Source organism: Labrus bergylta, chromosome 16, assembly GCF_963930695.1.
Source record: "Labrus bergylta chromosome 16, fLabBer1.1, whole genome shotgun sequence".
Lineage (NCBI taxonomy): Eukaryota > Metazoa > Chordata > Actinopteri > Labriformes > Labridae > Labrus > Labrus bergylta.
In genome coordinates this window covers 21348209-21370453 of record NC_089210.1, presented here as the reverse complement: position 1 = coordinate 21370453, position 22245 = coordinate 21348209, and the positions used below count along the sequence as shown (strand labels likewise).

The 22245-nt window shown below is 42.0% G+C and overlaps 3 protein-coding genes across 4 annotated transcripts; all 3 read right to left on the bottom strand.

The window, feature by feature from the left end:
• Window positions 1–280: 280 nt before the first annotated feature.
• uqcrc2a (ubiquinol-cytochrome c reductase core protein 2a) lies at window positions 281–7392 on the bottom strand. The gene is made up of 14 exons (XM_020636212.3): window positions 7272–7392; window positions 5494–5595; window positions 5182–5331; window positions 4901–4965; window positions 4118–4174; window positions 3885–4009; window positions 3665–3762; window positions 3471–3528; window positions 2823–2918; window positions 2526–2725; window positions 2354–2434; window positions 2166–2242; window positions 1925–2078; window positions 281–604 (listed from the first exon to the last, which is right to left on the bottom strand). The coding sequence occupies exons 1-14, from the start codon at window positions 7302–7304 to the stop codon at window positions 521–523; spliced, it is 1380 nt and encodes a 459-aa protein (XP_020491868.2). The 5' UTR covers window positions 7305–7392; the 3' UTR covers window positions 281–520.
• A 581-nt stretch (window positions 7393–7973) lies between these two features.
• On the bottom strand, window positions 7974–15882 carry si:ch211-256e16.3 (kelch-like protein 20). Of its 2 annotated transcripts, none has more exons than XM_020636227.3 (12): window positions 15765–15882; window positions 15094–15399; window positions 14870–15004; window positions 14582–14773; window positions 12619–12762; window positions 11999–12185; window positions 11595–11741; window positions 11326–11454; window positions 10385–10561; window positions 10009–10155; window positions 9745–9910; window positions 7974–8832 (listed from the first exon to the last, which is right to left on the bottom strand). In XM_020636227.3, exons 2-12 carry the CDS (start codon window positions 15376–15378, stop codon window positions 8676–8678), a joined length of 1866 nt encoding a protein of 621 aa, XP_020491883.1. In that variant the 5' UTR covers window positions 15379–15399; window positions 15765–15882; the 3' UTR covers window positions 7974–8675. The 2 variants fall into 2 exon arrangements, with proteins under 2 accessions (XP_020491883.1, XP_020491884.1); XM_020636228.3 differs by having other exon boundaries at window positions 15647–15844.
• Window positions 15883–16967: 1085 nt separating this feature from the next.
• Window positions 16968–20546, bottom strand: anks4b (ankyrin repeat and sterile alpha motif domain containing 4B). The gene is made up of 2 exons (XM_020636245.3): window positions 20265–20546; window positions 16968–18614 (listed from the first exon to the last, which is right to left on the bottom strand). The coding sequence occupies exons 1-2, from the start codon at window positions 20423–20425 to the stop codon at window positions 17477–17479; spliced, it is 1299 nt and encodes a 432-aa protein (XP_020491901.1). The 5' UTR covers window positions 20426–20546; the 3' UTR covers window positions 16968–17476.
• Between the last annotated feature and the right edge of the window lie 1699 nt (window positions 20547–22245).

Below are 22245 nucleotides of genomic sequence, written 5' to 3'. Positions count from 1 at the left end.
CTGATGGTAGTGGTTGCTATGTCAAGTGACCATCAGTAACTAATCCCAGTTATACACATGCCTACGCCGCTGAAGCAAATCAGGGTTAAGTGTCTTGCCCAAGGACACGTCATTGGACACGTTGCTACATGAGCTGGGGATCGAACCCCCCGACCTTCCAGTTGAGGGACAACCGACTCTACCAACTGAGTCACAGCTGCCCACACTTCCTAACCTCACACTCCTGATACAGCCCAAAAAACCCCATTAATTAAAAAAAATATACAAATCCAGGCAAAAATTCTGTTATTATTGTCATTTCTTTAATTTACATAGATATACAGTTAAATGGACAAAAAATTGCATTATGGTTTTCCAGCTCCCTGTTGGTGCGTACAAGTATGGCAGGACAGACTACAAATGATTGGTGACATCAAATGAGGCTGTGGCTTTGAGGTCCTCTTTCCTTTCTTATTTTTTCTAAGCAGCCATACACAGCAGCATGCCCAAGTTAAAAATCACCCTTTCCTTAATTTATCTTTCATACTTCATCCACAAACGGCGTATTGATGAGGTGTCCACTAGCTGCCATCGTCTTCTTGGAGTCTACAAATTTCTTTGCAGCCTGTAAAGAGAGGACAGAGAGTTTATTTAATCATCAGTAAGAAAAAATAAACTCAAACACTAGATACTGTAGCTCCCTTCACTGCCATTAAATGATCTGCATTGACTGATGATTGTTAGATCACTGTCAATGTTTCTGTAAGACATAGTACGTACACACAGCTGTAGTGTTAAACTCTAATCAAAGAGTTTGTTCATCACTGCCACATCTTGGGTTCGACCTTGAGCCTACATATAATATGTAACAGCTTTAAGTAACAATTAGGCATGCATGATACAAGTAAATATGCAAAAACCTTTTTAATACATTGTTGACTACATGGTGTGAGATCAATAAATAAAAAAGGCAGATTGGCTATAACTCAGTTTGTGTCTACCTTTTTTTTTTTCCAACTCTTCATTGTTCCTATTTAATGAGTGTAGCTGAGAGCGAGCCTGAGATCCATCAGACATATCCATTATACTCAGACCTCCATCCGACAGATAAACTGTTTTAATGCTGAGTGAGGAGGCAATACTGGATAACACGGCGCTCGTTTCATATTTATTGTGTTCACTTCAAAACTGTGCAACATTTTTATTCCAAATGCACGTATATCTGGATAATGGTCAAGCTAAAATTATATGCGCAGCCCTAGTAACAATCTCAAAGATCTGTTTGGTTCTCTTTAGCAGCACATGTTTTAAACGTGGGTCTGTGCATTTTATTTGTCCTTCATCATTAGTCCTTTTGTCATGATCTACACCAGGGATCAGTTCATGTTACTGCACAGGCTTTCATCAGGGAGGGGGGTTTATATTACTTAACATCATTTGTTGGTGGACAGTGACTACCAGCAGACATTCATTTAAATGGAAATATCAGTGATTACTAAGTAAGCTGAATTAATTGATTACTTTCTGCCACTAGGGGGCAGCAGAACAAGCTCTAGCACAACATTTAAAGTTGTTATTAAGAAATTCCCACATTCAGCAAACATGAGGTCATGTAGGCATTCATTTGATAATAAGAATACAATATTCATATGTAAAGCTGTTCCACCATGTTTATGAGGAAGTTGCTTACTACATGGCCATGACAGTAATGGCAGGTATTGTTTATTATGTTATGTCTCAACTTTTCCCCCCACTGAAAACAGAAGCCTACTAGTGCTAAAAATGAGATCAGTTTGACCAGAGAGATTTTCTCTAAAGCAGCATCCATGATCATTAAGAACTCCAAAAGAATGGGAACAGAAAAGTGGACGGACAATCTCTGTGGGTTTGTCACTACAAGCGACCTCTCTAAAATATATTCTGAAGCACCACAGAAGAAACTGACCTTGACCACATCATCATGAGTGACGGCATCTACAGCCTGGATAACAGAGTCAGGGCGCTGGTACGCTGCAGTGGCCAGAGCCTGAGCGCCGATCTCCTCCAGCAGGCTCTCAGAGCTCTCTATCGACATCAGGTACTCGGTTTTCACCTGGTTCCTACATGGAGAAACAGACTGAAAGTCAATAACATTAAGGGAAACAAAAACCTGTCTGTATCCCTCTAACATAAATCCCTGAACTCACTTTGCTCTGGTGACGTCAGCCTCTGATACGTTTCCCTCGGCCACTCCTTGCACTTGAGCCATGGCGGCTTTGATCACCTACAGAAGACAACAACAAGCACAACATTCAGTGAAATGGATTGTTTGTATCTTTGCACATTTAAGAGATGCTTGTCAATTTGTCTAGGATGGAGTGAATTTTGCACGCACCTCTCCTGCAGAGCCGGCTTGCGCGATGGTATAGACGCCAAACAGGCCGGAGTCAGAATATGAGGCGTTGAAAGCTGTGGCCTGAAAGACAGCCAGAGAGAGAAAAACAAACTCAATACACTTCTCCACAATGAAAAAAATATGGTTCTTTTTACTTTTGTTTTAAACTTACATCGAAAGGCTGTGTGGTAGCTTTAGCGATACCCTGGCTCAGTTTGCTGGTGATGTTGGCGCCTCTCTTTACGTGTGGACCAGCTCCCAGGATCCTTTGCAGCACGCTGAAGGCATTAGCTTCCGCACTACCTGACACACCACCCTCGCTGGCAATCAGGGCGTGGACCAAGTCGTCGTTGTTCTGCACCCGCAGCTCACCTACACAAAAACACCAACACAACATTAGCATCGTGAAAAATGAGGCCGTGATGAATTTTAAGAAGTGTGATGTTGCTTTTAAAAAGTCCAGTTTTACCTCCACGGTACACAGCCTGAGCCACAGGAGCTCCAGCCCCACTGCGGGCACTCAGGAGCCCCTCCCCCACTTGCCTCAGGACCGAGTGCGTTACACCTGGACGCATAAATCAGACAAAACCCAAATTAACTTACAGAGTACCTTCAATAATAAAATAATAACACACATACTGGGGATTAAAACTTTTAATATGAGCACAATATGTCATCATCCAGGCATGTCAACACTTTACAGTATCAAGACCAGAGATATGCAAACTTTTTAACTTGGGTTTATGTGAACAAGTGGCATGAACATGACGAGACATGAATGTTATTTTTCCTCATATTGGCTATGAGCTACGTGCATTACCAAAGGATACCTCTAGAGGTCACTACAGAGACTTCTCAAAGAGAAAGCAGTGCCAATATAGGAGGTAAGTAAGGTGGACAGAACACCGTCTGCACAGTCTCCACTCTGCCTCTGACATTTTCCTCCATGCATGGACGTAACAGTCTCAGACCTGTTTCCATTTAGTTTAGCTGACTTGACTTCTAATGGATCTTATCTGTCACCAGCTAGTCTGACTGGCATATTGTCGGCTGTGTGAAGCTGTGAAGCTGTGAAGCTGTGAAGCAGTCACTTTATAGAGCTCTAGTAAACACTCACCTAGTCCTACAAGAGCCATTCTGCCAGTGGTGAAGTTGTCTTCAACAAACGACTGCAGCTACGAGGGGAGGACAAGGAGGAGGAGGAGGAGTGTGAGAGGGACGCAGAAAAACTGACAAATAATGATTTAGACACTCAAGAGGACAAACAAGTTATTACCATTAGAGAATGGGGGAAAAAAACACAGATCATACCTGGCTAGTGGAGATTTGACCGACCATGTAGTCAGGGCAGTACAGAGAGTTGGACAGGGTGTTTTTGTACGCTGCTTCATGCAACTTCTCAATTACACCTGCATGACGTGAAGAGGAAACACAATGATCTGTTTAGGTCACAGTGACAGTTGTTGTCTTTAGCTTTTCCACAGTGAGTACTCAGATAGAAAAGAGCTCAGCTGCTGTTCCGGGTACGAACCGATCTGAGGACACTGCTGAGCCAGAGCTTTGTCAATCTTCACCCGAGGCGTCAGGTCGGCCACTTCCCACGGCCGAAACGCCTGAGCTGATGTCACGTTCACCAGTTGCTCCAGTAATAAATCTCTAGACACACACACACACACACACACACACACACAAAGATACAGTTATGTTCATGTAACAGACTGACTTGAAGAAATACACATTGAATATGAGCGCAGCAGCACTTACAGTTGATCTCTCAAACATTCTGCAGTGTAAACCATGGTCTCTCTCGATGATGTCACGCTGCAGATAAACAACAAGTCGGATCAATGTGGGTGGACTTCTGTTACAGGTATTCTCTTTAGTATTTACAGACAAGACTGTCTGAGTGTACATGTAGGGCTCGACATGAAAAGCTGATTGCACGTTTCACTGGCCCGCTCAGGTACGATGCTGCCTTCAAACTAAAAAAAGAGAACACATGATCATGATTCCTCACTGTTTTCCTGTGGTACGGGTGTTTTATCACTGAGATCATCTTGTTAATTACTGACTCCGCATTAATGTTTCATTAGCGCCCATGTGCCTGTATCATAGCTTAAATAGAGGCAGCCACTGCTGACGGCTTTGCTGTTGTGAGTCTTGCTAGGGAGCGCTCACTACACTCAGAAACAGACTGCAGGTTTTCTCTCATAAGCTTGTATGATGGTAAAATGTTTTTAAAACCTACTGATTCCACCCCAAAGCCGAGCAGAAATCCACATTTAAAGAGAAGAAAATCAACCAGAGGAGGAGGTGGAGGAAGGACTCAATGAATTAGAAAAAGGTTTGAAACACATTAGTTCTGAATCAGATCGGTTCATTTTTTCTACTTTTCTGGTAAATTCTTGACTTTTATTATCTAAATTAAAAGTGATGTTCAGGGACCTGTGGTGACAATGGTCAGGCCAGTGATCTTGAAAAGCCGGGCCAGTGGCAAATTTAACTGAATGTCAAGCCCTAACATGTGAAGAGAGTCTCCTCACTGACCTCAGGCTGCCCCCCAGTGCCTCCACACTGCGACAGATCTTGAAGCCAGACGAACTGTTGTTGGTCTGCAAAACAAAAACACACAAATGTACAAGATCCCCCGGTTTGTTTAAGAAGAGCACAGAAGAAGTGTAGTGAAAGTTAGCTTTCCTTAATGCACCAGAATAAGCAGGCAAACAAGGTCATTTCTGGCGCTGTAAAAAGCTAAGAGAAGGTGCCACATACATTATCAATAAAAGCAATCAAAGCAATTTCCTGAACTCAAATTATTAGCAAATTACCAGGTTCGCTGCCAGCCGCAGTACGTGAGAGACGCCCTGGTTTTCCACAGTCTCAAAGCGACTACCGGCTCTCACAAAAACACCGACACTGGCAATGGGGGAGTAATTCTCCAGCGATGCGATCACCAGGCCGTTTCGGAGTTTGGACACCTGAAGCGGCAAAGAAAACGTTTTAATCACACGGTGAGCAAATATCTTACTCATTTAACCATTCATTCAACTGCTGCAATTAAAAAGCTTCTCATCAACAGAGTAATCGTTTACAGTTTGACGGTAGCCTACAGTTTCTGTGATGACAAGAGCAGCACTTACTTGGACATTTTGGGCGGGGAGAGGTGCAGCAGGCGGCGGTTTGCGCACTGACAGCGGTTCGGTCAGGGCCTCGCTCCTCCTGGCGGCCGCATAGCAGCGTTTCTATTGGAAGTGTCGACATCAAATATCAGACAAGTGACCCCTTAAGCAGCTGCTCATCTTCTTCATTCTGGTGGTAATGGGCTGAAGTACTCGCACTATACTTGACTTAACCTAACAGTGCGCCTGTGTGGAAGTGGTCCTACTTTTAAAAATTAAAACACAAGTATCCAGGTAAAGAGCTAATTGGAGAAGCGTAAACTTTCTTCCACTCGCTCAAGGCTGGCATCAGGTTGAACATATCTTAATCCCACAAAGGTAAACAAGCCCTCACATTTCTTAGAACACCTGCTGTCCCTTACACATAGAGGCAACCTACAAGTGACAACGAGAGGTCACCAGATGGCCCACAGGATCTCAAAGCACTAAATGATTTTTCTGTCTTGACGCACAAAGCCTACATGTGAAATTGTTGGTTTCTATTTGTAAATTACTGGATAGTTAACATTTCCTGCACGGGGAAAGTTATTCACATTAAAACAGAGCAAAATAATTGACTTATGGGTCGAGCTTTCACCACTTACAGACAAAAAGAAGTAACGCTAGACAAGGAGCTGAAGGTTTTCTAACCAGGTTGAGCTGAAACTGATTGATTCAGCTCTGCAACTACCTTCTATGTGCTTTACCAATTATTAATGTTGGCTTAAATTCTCTCGCAAGAATAATGTTGTAATTTAAATGCCTGTGCAATTAGATTAATACGTTCATAAAATAAAATAAAAACATAGCCCCATGTCCACCACCCCCATCTGTGAGGTCTGACAACTTTTACTGCACAATGTTTAAATAAATGAAACAAACTAACTTGTTACTTAACTAAATTATCTTTTTTTTTTTTTTTTTACAAACCAAGTCGACTATGAAGTTGTCAAGGACTCAACGCACTTTTCTAATCTGTTAAAGTATTTGAATGTTCTGTTGTTTGTCATCATGTTTTTATTTTTGTGCTTATGAAGCCACATTGTGGACAAGTTATATTACATTCTCAAATATTAATCCATGCTTGAATCTAAATTCCAGTTTGTGACACAAAATAATCCAAGTACTCTTCTGTTAATCAACATTTTTGAAAAAAGGTTTTAATAGACATTAAATCAAAGTGTAGGTGTCATATAAACATGTCCATGTATGGCACACTGTCAGAAGGCCAATGTGTCCTGAAGTGACCCATGCACATTCAGTACATGGAGACCCCAAACACACTGCATATGTCCGGCTATCAAAGCCTGGGAACACTGAGTAAAATACCAGAAGTTCCCCCAGTAAACAACGTAGACAAAGGAGGAGGGTTGGTTTTCTTTGAAGACAAACTGCACGAAATATTTGAGTTCCTCGAGTCAGGAGATGACCTTCAGGTTACATCCAGCTGAGCACAGAAACACATGAAGACACAACACAGAGGAAAGCTGAGCCACATACACTGGCTATTTTACAGCCGAGTACCTCCTAATATCACTCGGAACATGTGAATGATTCCGGGGATACTTCACTCGGCTGTAAAAACAGGGAAGCATAAACCTGTATTAGCTAGCCACCTAGCATGCTAACTAGCCAGCTGGCTAACTGGAGCCCCTTTGCGATCTCTCTTTTAGAGCCGTTTTCGAGAGCCAACACCCGGCAGAGGTTCTCTCCTGTTGGGTACACGGTTCACATAAAACGAAGTACAGGCGGGGACTTACGGGGAGATTGTTCAGAGACCTGATTCCTCTCATGACTCCTCCAGACTCTCTCCTTCAGACAGATATGGCGGCGGGTTGACGTCTTACCCACAATGCACTGCGCCGCACAGAACGATCAAAGATGATTGAGGATGTCAAGATGAACTTCAACTATCTTTAAACACCGCAGGGGAGCATTATCAACTTATTCCATTGGAAATAAGTGTGAGAGTGCTGAAGTGGATAATTAACTATGGGAAACTGTGTCAAAAGATCAAAATACAGATTTGTTGTATTGCTTACAATAATGTCCAGATGCGTCCAGGCTTCTTCTTCTTCTTAACATGCAACCACGACCCCTCCCAACACTGAAGACCTACTGATTAAAAACATTGCAGGACTTCTTAAATAAAAAAAACTTTGATTAAATAAATAAACACTGGGGGTAATTATAGCAGCTGTTGTTGCTGAGAAACCCTAATATTACTGCTCAAAAATGTATACAGGTCATTTGTATTTTCTGGGTTTCCAGTTTTTCCATTTTTTGATAAAACATTTGCAATGTTATGTATTATTTTTAAGGTTAAATTTTTACCACAATAATGAAATTAGTACTGTCATAACAATTTTAGGGCTTCAGGTCCCTCTCGAAATATTTTAACAATTCAGGTTTGTGTAGAAAATATTAGCTTTTAGGAAAAAAGAATACAAAAAAAAACAGCATTCACATTAAGGAATTAAACATCTTTATTAGAACCTAACTCCATTTAAAAATCACTAAAATGCATGATGCACACTACATTACAAAAATATACTCAAACATATTACAGGTAGTGATAATCATTCAGAACTTATAAAGTTTAAATACAAAAAAAACGGCACATTTCAGACACCTTTTTTCACAGGTAAGCTTGAACATATTCACAAGACGATTCTTTGGCCCACAGAGCATCTTTTGATTGAGTGAAATGTTTCGTTGTTTCTTTTGAAGTTGTCACACCCCAATAAATACGTCACATAATAAATCATACAAAAATACAATACGTTGTCTGGGAGGATCTTCACAGATTCCAGGTGCTGGGACATTAAAACAGAACCCTGAACATGTTCACATCTTACAGAGAGTGGGTTTAGACTTCTGATTGAGTCCTTAATCAATCTCTCACTGAGTCCACACTTTAGCTTCATGTACGACGCCTCCTTTGTCAACACGTGAAGGACAGAGTGAGCGAGCCTCCACGAGCAGTCACCAATTTAAAAACACTTTGCTCTTTGCAAACAGTAACAGCTCAAACACTGGGATGCCAATTCTAGGCTTCCCTCTGCAGATCGCTGTTCTCCGCAGCTCTGAGCGCTACAGTGCGCTTTTCCTCAAAGAGGGTGCAAATAAGATTTCTTCAGAAGGTTTCTTCCTGACTTGCTCGCTCAGTTGTCGATCGGCGTATCGGGACAGCTGCTCATACAGATGTCCTTCCTCAGCTGGAGAGACACACAGCTGAGCCAGCTGCGACTGGTGGGCATCTCCCCGACGATCTCCCACGCGTCTGTTTCGTCACAGTACCTCTCTATGGTGTCATGATACCTGCAGGTGAAAGGTCATCGGCATTTAGGAGTTGAAAAGTTGTATGAAACATTAGAGAAGAAGAGAGGGTGTTCATGTGTCTGTCCTCTGGTTTAAATCCACCGGGGTGGAATCAGGAACACATTTCTCACATTCTTCTGGAAGATTAGCTCGTCGTTCATGTCACAATTAGGATGTGAAGATGTGAACTTTGCAGAGTGTTTTATGCTACACATTTCTGATTCAGATGGCTAAGGAAGTATGTTATGGATAGTAAAACACACTTCTGCATAAATCAAATAAATGATTGTGTTAGAAGTCAATAAACTGTAACTTCTGGGGAAAGGAGCCATGCATATTTTATACATTTCCTTTTGTTTTCCGCTGTTCTGAAAACAATATATGGGTGATTGTTGTGTCTGCATTGGCCTCGAGTTAATCAAATCGCTGCATGTTTACATCTAAACCAGTCAAAGCACAAAAACTGTGTGTCAGATATGGTTCCTCTTGTGCTCGGATTAACAGACTTTGAATCAGTAGATAAAAAAATAAAATAAAAAAAGGCCTGTAAACTGCATTCCTAGAACTACAATCATTCCAAGTTCCTGCAGTGTGAACACAAAGTGGAGAGATGAGGTAGTCTAAAGGTTCTTAGTCAGTGTGAAAAGTATCTTTTGGTGTTTTTTTTATGCCAGAGCAACTTTTGCACACTACTGATTGTTTCAATGAAGCTGTACTAAAGTTGTGAAGGCTGCGTTGTTTGCATTTGAACAGTCAGCTGGGGGGGGGGGGAATGGGAGCAATGGCAGATTAACTACATTTAGACCCTAATTCCAAAATAAAAGTTATTTCCTAAGAAGTTCTCACTTGGATACGATGATCTTTTCATTCACAAGCAAGATATATATTTTTTCCATATTAGACCCTCCTCACCTGTCCCAGCCTTCTTCTCCTCCCAGGACGTAGATCTTCCCGTCCACCACAGCAGCACCGGGCCGGTAGCGTCGCTCCTTCATGGGGGCGCACATGGTCCACTGGTTGGTCTTGGGATTGTAGCACTCGACTTTATCCGTGTTCTCTGTCGAGGCGTGCCAACCACCTGGGGAATACGTGTGAGTGACAGAACGAGAGACTTAACAGTGGGAGGAGTGGATTGCTGTGTTTCTCCATCATCTAGATCTGTGTTGTGTAGCGTACCGATGACATAAAGCTTTCCCTTGAGTGTACAGGCGGCTGAACCGGAGCGAGCGATCTGCATGGGAGCCACCTCTGTCCACACAGATGTTTTAGGGTTGTACACCTGAGCGAGGTCCGTTCCATCGCCGTCCTCGAGAACAGCCCCACCTTCACAAAAAAAACAAAAAAAAAAAACAAGTTCATTCAGTGTTTATATTGAATAGAAAAGTTAAAACGGGGGCGCCCGTCTAGCGGTTATGTTGCGTGCCCCATGTACGGAGATTATAGTCCCCATTGAAGCAGCCGTGGGTTTGAATCCGACCTCTGCCCCTTTGCTGCACGTCATCTCCACGGACAATAAAAGTAAAGCTGCATGTGGGAATTCTGCGTTTCCCACCTGTAACATAGAGCAGTCCGTCCAGGGCGACCACAGCAGGACTCGTGACGGCCATCTTGACAGACTCGGTGAACTGCCACGAGTTGGTGTGCGGGTTGTAGCACTCCACGGAGTCCAGACGAGAGCGGCCCTCCCATCCTCCAACGGCGTACACGAAGCCGTCCAGCATGACCAGGCCTGAGGAGAGGGTGAGGAAAATCAAGACTCTTAAAAACAACAACAGCTTCATGCCCTCTTTGAGTAAAGACAACTAGAGAATACAGGAGCCACTGCCAAACATAACCTGCTTTTAATGTTTATGGGATGAGATGGAGGAGGAGGTATGACAGAAAAAAATTTCAGCATCTGAAAGAAATACAATATGACTTGCATCAAAGAAAAAAATTGAGAAATGTGTTAAATCAAATTTAAATATATAAACAATAAAAGGTATTCATTCAGATGCCTGCAGTGGAGAAGTTGATGTTCTGATTGGATTTCAAGTCTTAATGAATGAGCAGCTCCCATAAAGGGCTTTATATAAATTAACACTGGCATCATGTTTTGATGTTGAACTGAATTGATGCCGCTGTAGGCTCTTCTGGTGCGTTCAATTTTGCGTCCAGCGACTGGCTCAGACTGCAGGAGACTCAGAACCGATCACCGGCAATTGCAGGGTTGTTCCCGATTCAAGGCTGCACAGAACCGATTATCTTCCCATGAGTGGTATAAAGCTCCAATATTAAGGATTTTAAAATGTCTAAGAGTAAGTCATGAAAGGGTCCGGAGGAAGTCGTGTGACTACATTAACCGCAAGAGACAATGGAGGAGAGAAATGAGTGGTGGCTCTGGACAACATTTCTACCTTCATACAGCCCAACCCTTAATCTGTGTGAGGCTTTGTTGTGACTGTTTTCAGTCCATGACACATGCCTGGGTTCTAACACCAAGACTGCCCTCACCTAACTCAGAGCGAGCTACGTTCATCGGCGCCATCTCGAACCAGGAGTCGAAGCAGGGGTCGTAGCGCCACATCTCCCTGCTGGCTGACCCGTCAGGAAACTCTCCTCCTGCCAGGTACAGAGTGGAGTCTGCGGGGAGACGGACAGGAGGGTTGTGTGCACAATTTTTATTTTTTTTTTAAATTTTATTTTTTTAAAACAAGAGAACACAATATGAAGAGCCGCTGTGTCGTCACTTTTCAGAACCGTCAAGTGCGTTTTCTCCTCACCCGACACGACCAGCCCGTGTTTGCTCACAGCGAACGGGAGGCACGCCAGATTCTTCCACTCATTGGTCACGGGGTTGAAGCTCTCGACGCTGCGCAGCACCACTTTGTCATCCTCCCCGCCAACTGTCACTATCACCTCAGCTGTGCCTGTTGCCGTGGTAACAGGAGGAGAAGCATATTGGAACAGACGGGATACAATGCAGTGGTGTGTTACAGCGACTTCAGGTGAACCTCATTTCTGCATTTAGAATGTCGTCCATAAAAGGCTCGGAGGGGAACATGAAGACAATCTCAGTTTGAGTATATTTGAAGGTATTGTTATTTTTCACGTACAGTCTGAAACCTCCAACCTGTGTGATCGATGCTCAGTTTGTGTGAGTGTAAAAAGGTGTGTCTGCGTTCACCTGTGGACCTGCGTGGCCTCGCTCTCGGGCAGTAGAGCTCCCCGCGGCGGTCCTTTAGCAGCAGGTAGTCCTTGGCCTCGGAGATGAGCCTCTGGCAGCTCAGGTTCTCCTTCACCACATCCAGGGACTCGATGACATCGTGCAGGTAGTAAGGGCTGATCAGAGGCAGCCGGATGTGTTCGAGGACCTTCAAACGGAAGAAGAGAAACCTGATGAACTGTAACTTCACTACAACTAAATATGGATCCTTTAAAGAGCTCAACATTCTTTGACATGCAGAAAAATAATGTTTTTGACCTTTCAGAGAAGTTAGGGTAAGTCAGCAGAACAACACTGAACAGAAAAAGAAGGGTCCTTTTACATGGGGGGCCCAGCGTCTAATTGAGTGACAGTGTTGGCATGTGGCACGTGATTTATGAAAGCCATAAACACTAACAGCTGCTGAGTTGAGGGCTTTTTTACTCCGCTCAGTCAGCCTCAAACACGTGCTCGCCTCCAGGGTGTGTTTAGGATATCAGTCGTGAGAGGACAGAGTGAAAACCGCATATTTTAGTCGCCACATTTCTAGCCGGATGCAAAGCAGAAGCACCGGTGCGCGCGTGAAATCGACTGATTAGTACCTTTTCAAAGCTCTGTTTGCGAGAGGAACATTTATTCAACCACAGCATGGCCGCCTCAAACACCACCTCCTCTTTGAGCACGTTCAGATGGTCACTGGCGAGGATCTCTGTCAGCTTGTCGACACACAGAGACAGGAACTCCTCCTGGAGGGAATAACAAAAACAACAAAGATGGGACACCTGCTCAACCTGCTCTCCAGACAAACACACTAACCTCTGTTCATTATTTGTTTTATAAAAAGAAAATTACCAATCCAGAAAACCTCACAAAACTACCAAAGCATGTCAGAACAACGACTGAAATATTTAGTACACAATGAGCAGTGTTAATCTCACATCATGCAATAACACGTCTGAGAAAAGTCTTTAAAAAGAAAGCCTTAAAAACACATTTTTAAATTCACATTAATACTACAGGTACTGGTTGTATGTCTTTTTTGTGTTTGATTGCTGTCTGAAGTCTGTGGTGTGCATTTCATGTGTGCTTTTTAAAAAATGTGATTTCTGCCTTATTCATGATTGTTGAGATAACCATTTGTTTCTTGTATTCCTTTGTTTTTATCATCAATGTAAAGCACATTGAGCTTACCTGTAATGAAACGTGCTTCATAAATTAACCCTCTATTCTATCAAAAAAACATGTTTAAAAATTACATTTCTAATCCCCACAGTTATTTTTTGTCTGCATATTTGGTGATTTTGCTCATTTAGAATATGGAGGTTGTAACTGGTAGCTGCTGTGCACCCAATGTTCCCATCATGAATTAGAAAACATATTTATAAACAGTATGTTAAAGGAATATTTTGGTGGTTTTAGTCAATGAACTGGTGCAATGACAAACCTGCAACAAATTCCCATTCCCCACAAAAGCAAAAAAAAAAAAAAAAGGGACACAGCTGTTTGTTTATGTGCTGTTTTAACCCTTTAAGCACTGAATTAGTCTTATTTTTTTATTGGTTTCACATAATAACTTAAAGCTCCTCAACATTCAAAAACAGGAGGAACAACTTCTAAACTCAGGAAATGGGACCATAGGAGGGGCGTGTGACTGCAGCCTATGTCTCTGCGGGAGTTAATCACTGGTATGAATGCTGACAGGAAGGTGGATTATCTTTGTTAATCCCCTTTCACACATGAAACACACAACACTGCCCGCTTACGCTCTCCTGGGGAGGTGTTTACTGGGGGCACGTGCAGAGGCAGCGTTGTATGAACCTGATGACTGCGTTAAAGCTCCTGTGAAAAGTTTTTTTTAACTCTCTATGAAACTGACTGGAATTAATACTGATGCCTCTTTATGACCCAAGAAGGCAAATGAGACCATAAGCAAGAAGTTTGATTATTCCCATACAGCTATTTTATATGGCGGTCACACCTGCTGCGTGGTAGGTGTCAGACCAGGCGATGAACAGCACCCAAAATAAATTACACTTTTTTGAAAACTTGCCATGCCAGGTTCATTATGAGTCGCAAGTTAGTTAGACATTTAGAAAAAAGAAGGATGCGAGTGTTTATATCAGAAAAACACTACTTACACATGTACAGGACAAGATCAGCAAAGAGATAAATGTTCCTGCTTTGTCCACAGGGGGCGCCAAACTCAATGCTAAAGTTCCTCACAGGAGCTTTAACAATGATTTCTCACTTTTTCTTCTTTTTTTTTTTTCCCAGTTGTTGACATTTAGCAACTCACCTTCCCGCTCCTTTATAACTTTGAACTACAATTGAATTTGTCTGAAAGGTTCTTTATAAATAAAGTTTGATTTCAAATATAGGCTGATATGGGCGTGTCAACAAGATGACCCTTTGATTATTCTGATTTGAAGCGGTTCCACTGATAGGTCAGAAGATCTTGCGCTAGAGTCAATGTGAACATTTTGAAAAGCATTCTATTTTCTGTCTGAATCTTCATGTGGGTCTGCGACATAAAAGACGGTATATTAATATGTTATCGCCTCTCACCTGCTGATACACGCTGCTGAAGTGCTCCAGGATATATCCCATGCTGCTGTTCTCCAGCCTCCTACAAGAATGGGCCTCGGCGAAGCAGTGAATCCCCACACAGTTCATCTCATCCATCTGACTCTCCATGAAACGACAACAAGCCTCGCGCACGGCCATCACGTCCAGCAGGTTGGCTGCTGCCAGCAGAGCCTGCAACGGGTGAAAGTAAGTTTTAACCACACATGATCGGTCTTAAAGAGCGATGGGAGAGGAAGGAAGGGAGGGAGGGGGGGGGGGATCCTTTACCTGCACATTTGCTTTAGAGATGTAGACCTCTGATGTGTAGGCGTAGCTCACCAGCATGCCAATCATCTGAGGCTCAACTCCATTGATGGCAACCCGCTCCTGTTTGGACTCTATCAGGTCAGTGGAAAACATTGCCTGAGGAGATAAACGAGGAAACAATTTAAGCTGCACATGTGAATGTCTGTCTTAGGAACACGACCCCTAGATTGTTGTGTGATGTTTACCTGGAAGTAAGAGCTAAACGAGGCCAGCACAATGCGGTGGCAGGGGAACTCCTGTCCTCCACAGCACAGGGTCACATCACAGAAGGCGTTGTTGAGCCGCAGGCTGTTGAGGCCCTGCAGGACGGTGCTGGGGTGCCTGGTCTCCACAAACAGGTAGTCGTCTTTGGTCAGGGAGGCTGCAGGAGGGGCTGCAGCGGCGGTGCTGGAGTCCTCAGGGACCGGGAAGGTGACGTTGATCGTGGACGGTGACGGCAAACCGGCGTTGACAGCACTTATTTCAGCCATATCTCACTTTGTTAGGCAAGCCTTGGAGGAGGAGGAGGAGGAGGAGGAGGAGGAGGAGAGGTAGTGGAGGCAAAGCAGACAACAGTGTTAGGACACTTTGACGTACACTGTCCGCGTTTCCTTACTACAGGTAACAAGGGCGGATTTAAAACAACCTGGTCAAGCAATTCTATTAAGTTAGCCCCTTAAGCTTCAAGTGGCAATCGCGATGGAGGGTTAGGCGGAGAGACGATCTGAGATTGTCTATTAGCTCCCTAATGAGGCTTACCTCCGGAGCAAGGGCTCGGCTGCTGTTCATCGACAAACACTGATCAGTCTTTAGAGGGGAACACCGACAGACAGGTGCGATGAAACACTCAGGAGTTGTACCGGTGAAACATAATTACCTGCTCGACATAATCGTGACCAGTACGGTGCAAAAACACGCTCTCTCTCCCACATACAGTTTAGCGTCAAACGGTAAGGAGCAGCACTTTTTAACGCCCCTCCGCGGAAGCCCCGCCCACCTCTGCGGCGAACGTAGAGAGCAGTTTGAGAGGCAACGCTGCTGGGGACTTCCGGGTTTGTCTCGGTTCTCGATCAGCGACGCGAATTGAATGGTTTAAAAATAATAATCAAAATAATAACAACAATATTTTGATATGGCACTTTTTAAAACAAGGTTACAGTCTCATTTATACGCCATTTGTTTTTTATTTCGACTTTATTCTCGTAAATTTACGACTTTAATATTGTAAAAAAAAATTTATAATTTTTTTTTTTAACATGGCCCTAATCCTCCGTCGTACATTTAAATGAGGGGGATCCAAAAAAAATGTCTAAAAAAGGTTTTAGAAAAGGAAGTAAAGGACGAGTCAAATTCAGATACATATTAAATATCATTTCCTTTTGAAAGCATTGTAAAATAATGTGTTTAATTGCTAAAATGGGTACATGATATAAAACTAAATCACTGAATTTACACTGGATTACCAACAAGACATCAATTGATCATTTTTCTGCATTTTGGAAGCCGCATAACAAACTGAAAACAAAACAGGAGCACACTATTACCTTTCTACCATATCACTTGCAGGGTATCTTGCATTGGGCTGCTGTATAATCCTTCACAGGTGCCTGCTCATATATCCATGTGCTTTCATGAAAGCTCACATTATATATGTCCTATCTCAATAACTCAATGTGTAGCACAACCTGGAGTAAACACAATATTTTGCTCCCTCTGTGTAAGTCTTGGTATATTAATGCATGTGTGTGGATTCATCTTGATGACTGTTTAACTGGAATGTATTTTAATTAATCACCAAATATCATGCTTTGATACAACTTGAATGTATCTATCTCCTCAATGCTATGAACTCTGCTGTAACATAAGTGAGTGTATTCATTTATATGCTTGTGTTTCTTTATCTTCAGCAAGTTGGTAAGAATACCTGTTTAAAATAATACACATTTTTGATGGACCCAATTCTTTGTCCCCACATGAAAGATGGGTCCCCATAGCGTGATTGTTCGACCAGACTTATGTCCCCACAATGCATGAATACAAGTAGGCACATACACATACACATACACAAGCAGAAGAGACATCATTTTGTAGACAATATATTTATTGGATTTATTTAACAATTATGTTGAAAACAGTCCAAGAAGTTTAAATAAACATAAAACATAAACATAAAGATCCTGTGAGCTAATTTATGGAGAGACGGTCACCAGTTCTGTACATGTTTTATTTACATGTTAATTTTGTCAATTTAAAATCAAGTTAGAGGCCACAAGTCTTTTGTCTTCTGGATTATATATATATATATTTAAATCTTTTTTAAACTAAACGTGTGGAGTCTGTTGTTGATATTTTAGCCCTTGAAACTGAAACTCAATTTTTAATCGATTATAACAAAGATAGTATAAACAGAGCCAAGCAGAATCTCATTCCATCTATATGTATGATTATGACAAATTGTGGTCATTATTTGCGAAGAAAGACTTTGCAAAATTATCTTCAACAGAATATCAATCTATTGGCTGTTTTTACAAAAGGCATACACTCGTTTTTAAGTTCTATGATCATCAATATCTGTTCATGTTTTTCAGATTATAAGCAGCTGTCCTTCATTATGCCAGGGTTTTCAAGAGCGCGCTTCCTGTGAGCGGCAGCCTCCAAGATCTTCTTCCTTGGTCCCAGCTGGATGCGAATGCCTTTCAGGTCATCATCGGAGCAGAGCATCAGCGCCTCCAGGTCCAGGTGCTCTTTGCTGAATGCAGGAGCAAACTCTGGCAACGAGATGGACGACAAGAATGCATCCAAAGGAGAGGTTTCCTCATCTTCATCATCATCCAGTCCCAGATCTTCTTGGTCCCAGGGCAGCTCGGCATCATCATTCCCACCTAGGCCAGTGGTATCTTCTTCTGCATCGAATAACTCGTTCTGAACGAGGAAACCAAGATTTTCATTGGTTCCACCAGGGATGTCGTCTGACTCCAGCCCCATCTTCTTCATAAAAATCAGACCTCCGAGTCCTGGCCGGTTGAAGATGGACTGTTTGACTTGGCCAGATTCTTCGTTGTCATCATAGTCTTCGAAGTCTGTCATTCCTTCGCCACCCATCATGTCCTCTTCCTGCTCATTGAAGACATCCAGAAACTCTGGGTTTTCAGAGGCTCCCCCCTCCTGTTTGAGGAAAATGACATTTCCGTCTCCTCCTGATCTCTGCAGGGTGCCTTTATCTTTCTTCCCCATCTTCTTCTGCAGTGTGCCTTTAACCCTGGCTGTAAGAGAGCCAGACTTATCAGCAGCTATAAGCTTGGAGAACTGCTCATTGACGCTGTTTATGTTGCCACCGTTTGAGAACCCTGATGCCATGCTGGCCTCTGAAACAGACCCAGTATTTCCTGCTCCTCGTTGGAGTTTATCCATCTTGCTCTGGTGCCTCTTTTTCACCTTCTCGCAGAGTTTCACACGCTTCTCTGCTTCTTTGGTGGCCTCCTTCTTTAGGGTGGCCACCTTCTTTGGATTCTGGTTGGTCTGCTGTGAGGCAGAGGCGTCCAGGAAGCGCACACAGTCCATGCGGTCACGGGAGGCAGCCACATCCATGGCCGTGTGGAATTCATTGTCCAGAGCAAACAGATTGGCACCGAAGTTGACCAGAAAGCTGAGGATGTGCATGTGGCCGTTGCCTGCTGCAAGGTGAAGCGGTGTGTTTCCCCAGATGTCACTCCTGTTGGGGTCTCCTCTGTAAGACACAAAAGAGAGGTTTGATTAAAGTCATGATCTGCAAAGTCTTATCGCTCAATTGACCATGATTCCTAACTAGACTAACTATTACAAGCATGGTTCCAAAATGTAAAAGCACAATCATGAAACCACCAAGTTTCTCTTGTTTCTCTTCATGACGTACATGTCTTTCGCCTTTTACGAAAGCCTTTATATTTTCAAAATCCAAACAAATTAATTGCAAACTTATTAAAAAATGAGTAGCCTACATCAAAGTAGAAATCCATCAATACTGGAACATTTAGATTGTCCCTCTTGTTTCTAAGTAGATATGTACCAACCTGATATTTAAATGTCCCTCTTGTTTTCACAACTTAATATTTAACAGATATTTTGCAACATGATACTCCAATAACAAAAAAAACCCTCATGTCTTTAAAGAAAATGACCTCGTAAAGAAAATCTCATAGACCATGGTAATGCTCAGAAGAAATGGTACTTTTTTTTAAAAAAGATACCACTGGCAGAAGAGTTGAGATATAGTTTGAGCTATACTTTTAATCAACTTCTTCCCTAGAATTAGATGAAAAGATTGTTACCAGCCTGGTAGCTTAGCCTAGCTTAAGAACTGTGAACAGGTGAAAACACCTAGCCTCGCTCTGACTAAATGATATCAAAATCCCCTTGAAGTCATCTCTTAAGTTCACCAGTGTACATGCTGACATCTGATTTGTTTCATCCAGGAGCAAAATGAAGTGTTGATTGTTGATTGATTGTTTTTTCTTGACAATTTCTGAATTGAAAAAGATTGAATGAGCGTTAGGAGTGCTCTCAGGTGTAATTTGTAACCTTTGGAAAGGCAAATGTTAGTATTGTTTTTTTAAATATTTGTAACTACAACGACGCCTGAATCTATGAAGTGAAATGATAAAGCTACGGATAAAAGTGAATTACATTATAACATGTCTGAGGATAATAAGTAAACTATTAAGACTTAAAGTCCTCCAGGGCCGTGCCTCTTTGTCACAGCCATAAAACACTTGATTGCTGTATTCTTGCAGCAACTTGTCATAAATCCCAGCTCATGCTGACGATGAGCAAAGCGGAAATGCTTGAGATAACCCTGTCCACGTAGGTGAGGAGAACGATACACCTTACCAAATATCCTCAAACACCTTTCCTAAATCTAATTTTTCAGTGCTACTGTCGTGCTACATATCAGCCTGTGTTTTGTTGAGTTGAATGATGGATGGAGGAGGGGGTGGTGGGGACAGATAAAGGGCTCTTTTGTTTGATGGGATGGATTGGCACAGTTATCGAGAGAAAGGAGTAGAGTGAAGTTTTAGCTCACACTATTATAGGGAGTGAGATTGAATCACTAATACATGTTGTTAAAAAACAGATTAAGTACTAAAGATGCGATGCTATGAAACTTGAGATCAGTTTGAAGGTGTTTTATATAAAATTTTAAAGTAGAATAATGATTAACATGCGTATATGTCTGTCTTTTTATACAAGTAGTCAGACTGAAAGGATACCAAACAACTTACAGAAACTTTACAGCACTAAAGTAAAAGGTAGAAAGAGCTTGTCATACATAAAAGTTGTTTTCATTACTGGATAGACTATATGTGAGATGAAGCAAAGGAAACAGAAAAGATGAGCTTACTCTCTGCTGCATATGAGCTGAAGAGCATCGACATGTCCATGGAAAGCGGCCAGTAAAGTGGGAGTCATGCCATCCTCATCTGCAGTGTTCAGGTCCTTCCTTGTGGCCTCCTTTAAGAGGTCCAAGTATCCATCAATTGCCGCTTTGTGGTACCGAGACATCTCCTCAAAGAAAAAAAAAAACAGAAAAGGCCAAACAAATCTGTCTCTTTCCTCCACTTTTTCCTCCCTTCTTACACCAGAATCACAGACCGCCGATCCGAGCAAACAAAGTGATCACTGGGCGGCAACATTTCAGCAGCTCAGGGCCATAAAACAAAAGCAAAGTCCAGGTCACTGCTGTCAGCGGCACAGTTTCCTCCGACATCAACGCTGCCCCAGATCATTACTAAATGAAGAATTGACACAGCAGTGATTTAGAACAAAAACCTGTATTAGTTTCTGCTACTTTATTGAAAGTCTGCTCTATTTATTCAATTAGAAAAAAGTCAGGTATTTGTTTAACCATTTTGCAGCATTTCACTTAATACAATGTGTAGTGGCTATTTGTCCAAAAAATAACAAAAAAAAATCTAAATAAATTAATATCAAAAATAATCAAATGACCACTGGTGCACCATGGGGATGTAATGTACGCAGGCAAAAGAAATCCAATGTCCATGCAAGAGCTGCGGTATTTTGCTGGTTTATTTGAGGAAAACAAACAAAAGAACAAAGAAAATCGTGGCTCCCGCTGCCTCTCTTGCTCTGGTAAAAAACAAGAGGCCCACCCAGGTGCATGCTGGTCCTCCACCTGCCTCTTATTTAAATAAATAATAATTACCCAAATACCTAACAAAAATACTAATACATACTAAATTTACTAAACAAATAACTAGCAAAAAAAAGAAAACGTTACCCAAAACCTTTTCGAAATAAAGAAAACGTGTAGAATAATTAAATAATACAACACCACCCAAATATTAGTAAACTAAATACAAAATCTAATTCTAACCCCAATTAAATAGCTCCAACACAATGTTACAATTGATTTAGCAGACGCTTTTATCCAAGGCAACATACATCATAGAGTAAGTACAACACTAATCCATTCATACACCGCCACTGAAGCAGTGAGAGCAATGAGGGGTTAAGTGTCTTGCCCAAGGACACATCGGACATGTTGCTCAGCTGGGGGTTGAACCCTCAACCTTCCAGTTTTAGAGGCGACAACTCTACCAACTGAGCCACAGCCGAATAAAGATTCATTTGTATTTTCCCTAAAACAAACATCTGAAGTACTTTATCTTAATAATGAGCTATAATTAGATGTTGTACATGTGTTTCAGCAAATGTATATGTTTTTATCAGTTAAATTAGTTATTTTGGCCTTCATTAGATATCACAGCTGAAGAGAGACAGGAAGTGTTGGAGTAGAGAGCGGGGGGGGGGGGGGGGGGGGGCGTGACATGCAGCAAAGGGCCGTGGTCAGACCGAATGTGATAAGTTACTTCTGTTGGTCACTTTAGCTAGCAGCCTATATCATCAGTGTGTGAATGTGTAGGTGTGACCTGCAGTGTAGAAGCGCTTTGAGTAGTCAGAAGACTTAAAAAGCACTATACAAGCTCAAGTCTATTATATTATTCTATTATCAAATCCAAAGTTCTGTCTTACATAAAAGCGCTTAAAGGTATGAAAAATAAAAATACAGGGAAACTTGTCGGCATTACAGAGGAATACAGATAACAAGAACAGCTCTTTAAATAATTCATTTAATTATGCATATTATTTAAATTGTCCTTTTAATATAACTCTTTTGAATATGCACCTATGCCATTGTATATGCATTTTGAAAAAAAAGTCAGTGCCATGTTGTCTGCACAATGCATTTTTCATTAATTAAAAAAAAAAAAGTATTATAATTGCTTTTATTTTAAAATATCCATGTCTTCTCTTTTCTGTCCAGTAGGGGGGGGGCTGTGGTGTGTCTTTATTACGCCAAC

Excerpts from the sequence above, each read along its gene's own strand:
- uqcrc2a (XM_020636212.3), bottom strand. The coding sequence starts at position 7,304 with ATGAGAGGAATCAGGTCTCTGAACAATCTCCCC. Across the intron at positions 2,919-3,470 it reads AATGGCTCTTGTAGGACTAG|GTGTAACGCACTCGGTCCTG; the intron begins GTGAGTGTTTAC and ends TTATGCGTCCAG. Across the intron at positions 2,243-2,353 it reads AAGCCGGCTCTGCAGGAGAG|GTGATCAAAGCCGCCATGGC; the intron begins GTGCGTGCAAAA and ends TGTCTTCTGTAG.
- si:ch211-256e16.3 (XM_020636227.3), bottom strand. The coding sequence starts at position 15,378 with ATGGCTGAAATAAGTGCTGTCAACGCCGGTTTGCCGTCACCGTCCACG. Across the intron at positions 15,005-15,093 it reads CGTTTAGCTCTTACTTCCAG|GCAATGTTTTCCACTGACCT; the intron begins GTAAACATCACA and ends TTATCTCCTCAG. Across the intron at positions 14,774-14,869 it reads TCTCTAAAGCAAATGTGCAG|GCTCTGCTGGCAGCAGCCAA; the intron begins GTAAAGGATCCC and ends CACCCGTTGCAG.
- anks4b (XM_020636245.3), bottom strand. The coding sequence starts at position 20,425 with ATGTCTCGGTACCACAAAGCGGCAATTGATGGATACTTGGACCTCTTA. Across the intron at positions 18,615-20,264 it reads CAGCTCATATGCAGCAGAGA|AGGAGACCCCAACAGGAGTG; the intron begins GTAAGCTCATCT and ends TGTGTCTTACAG.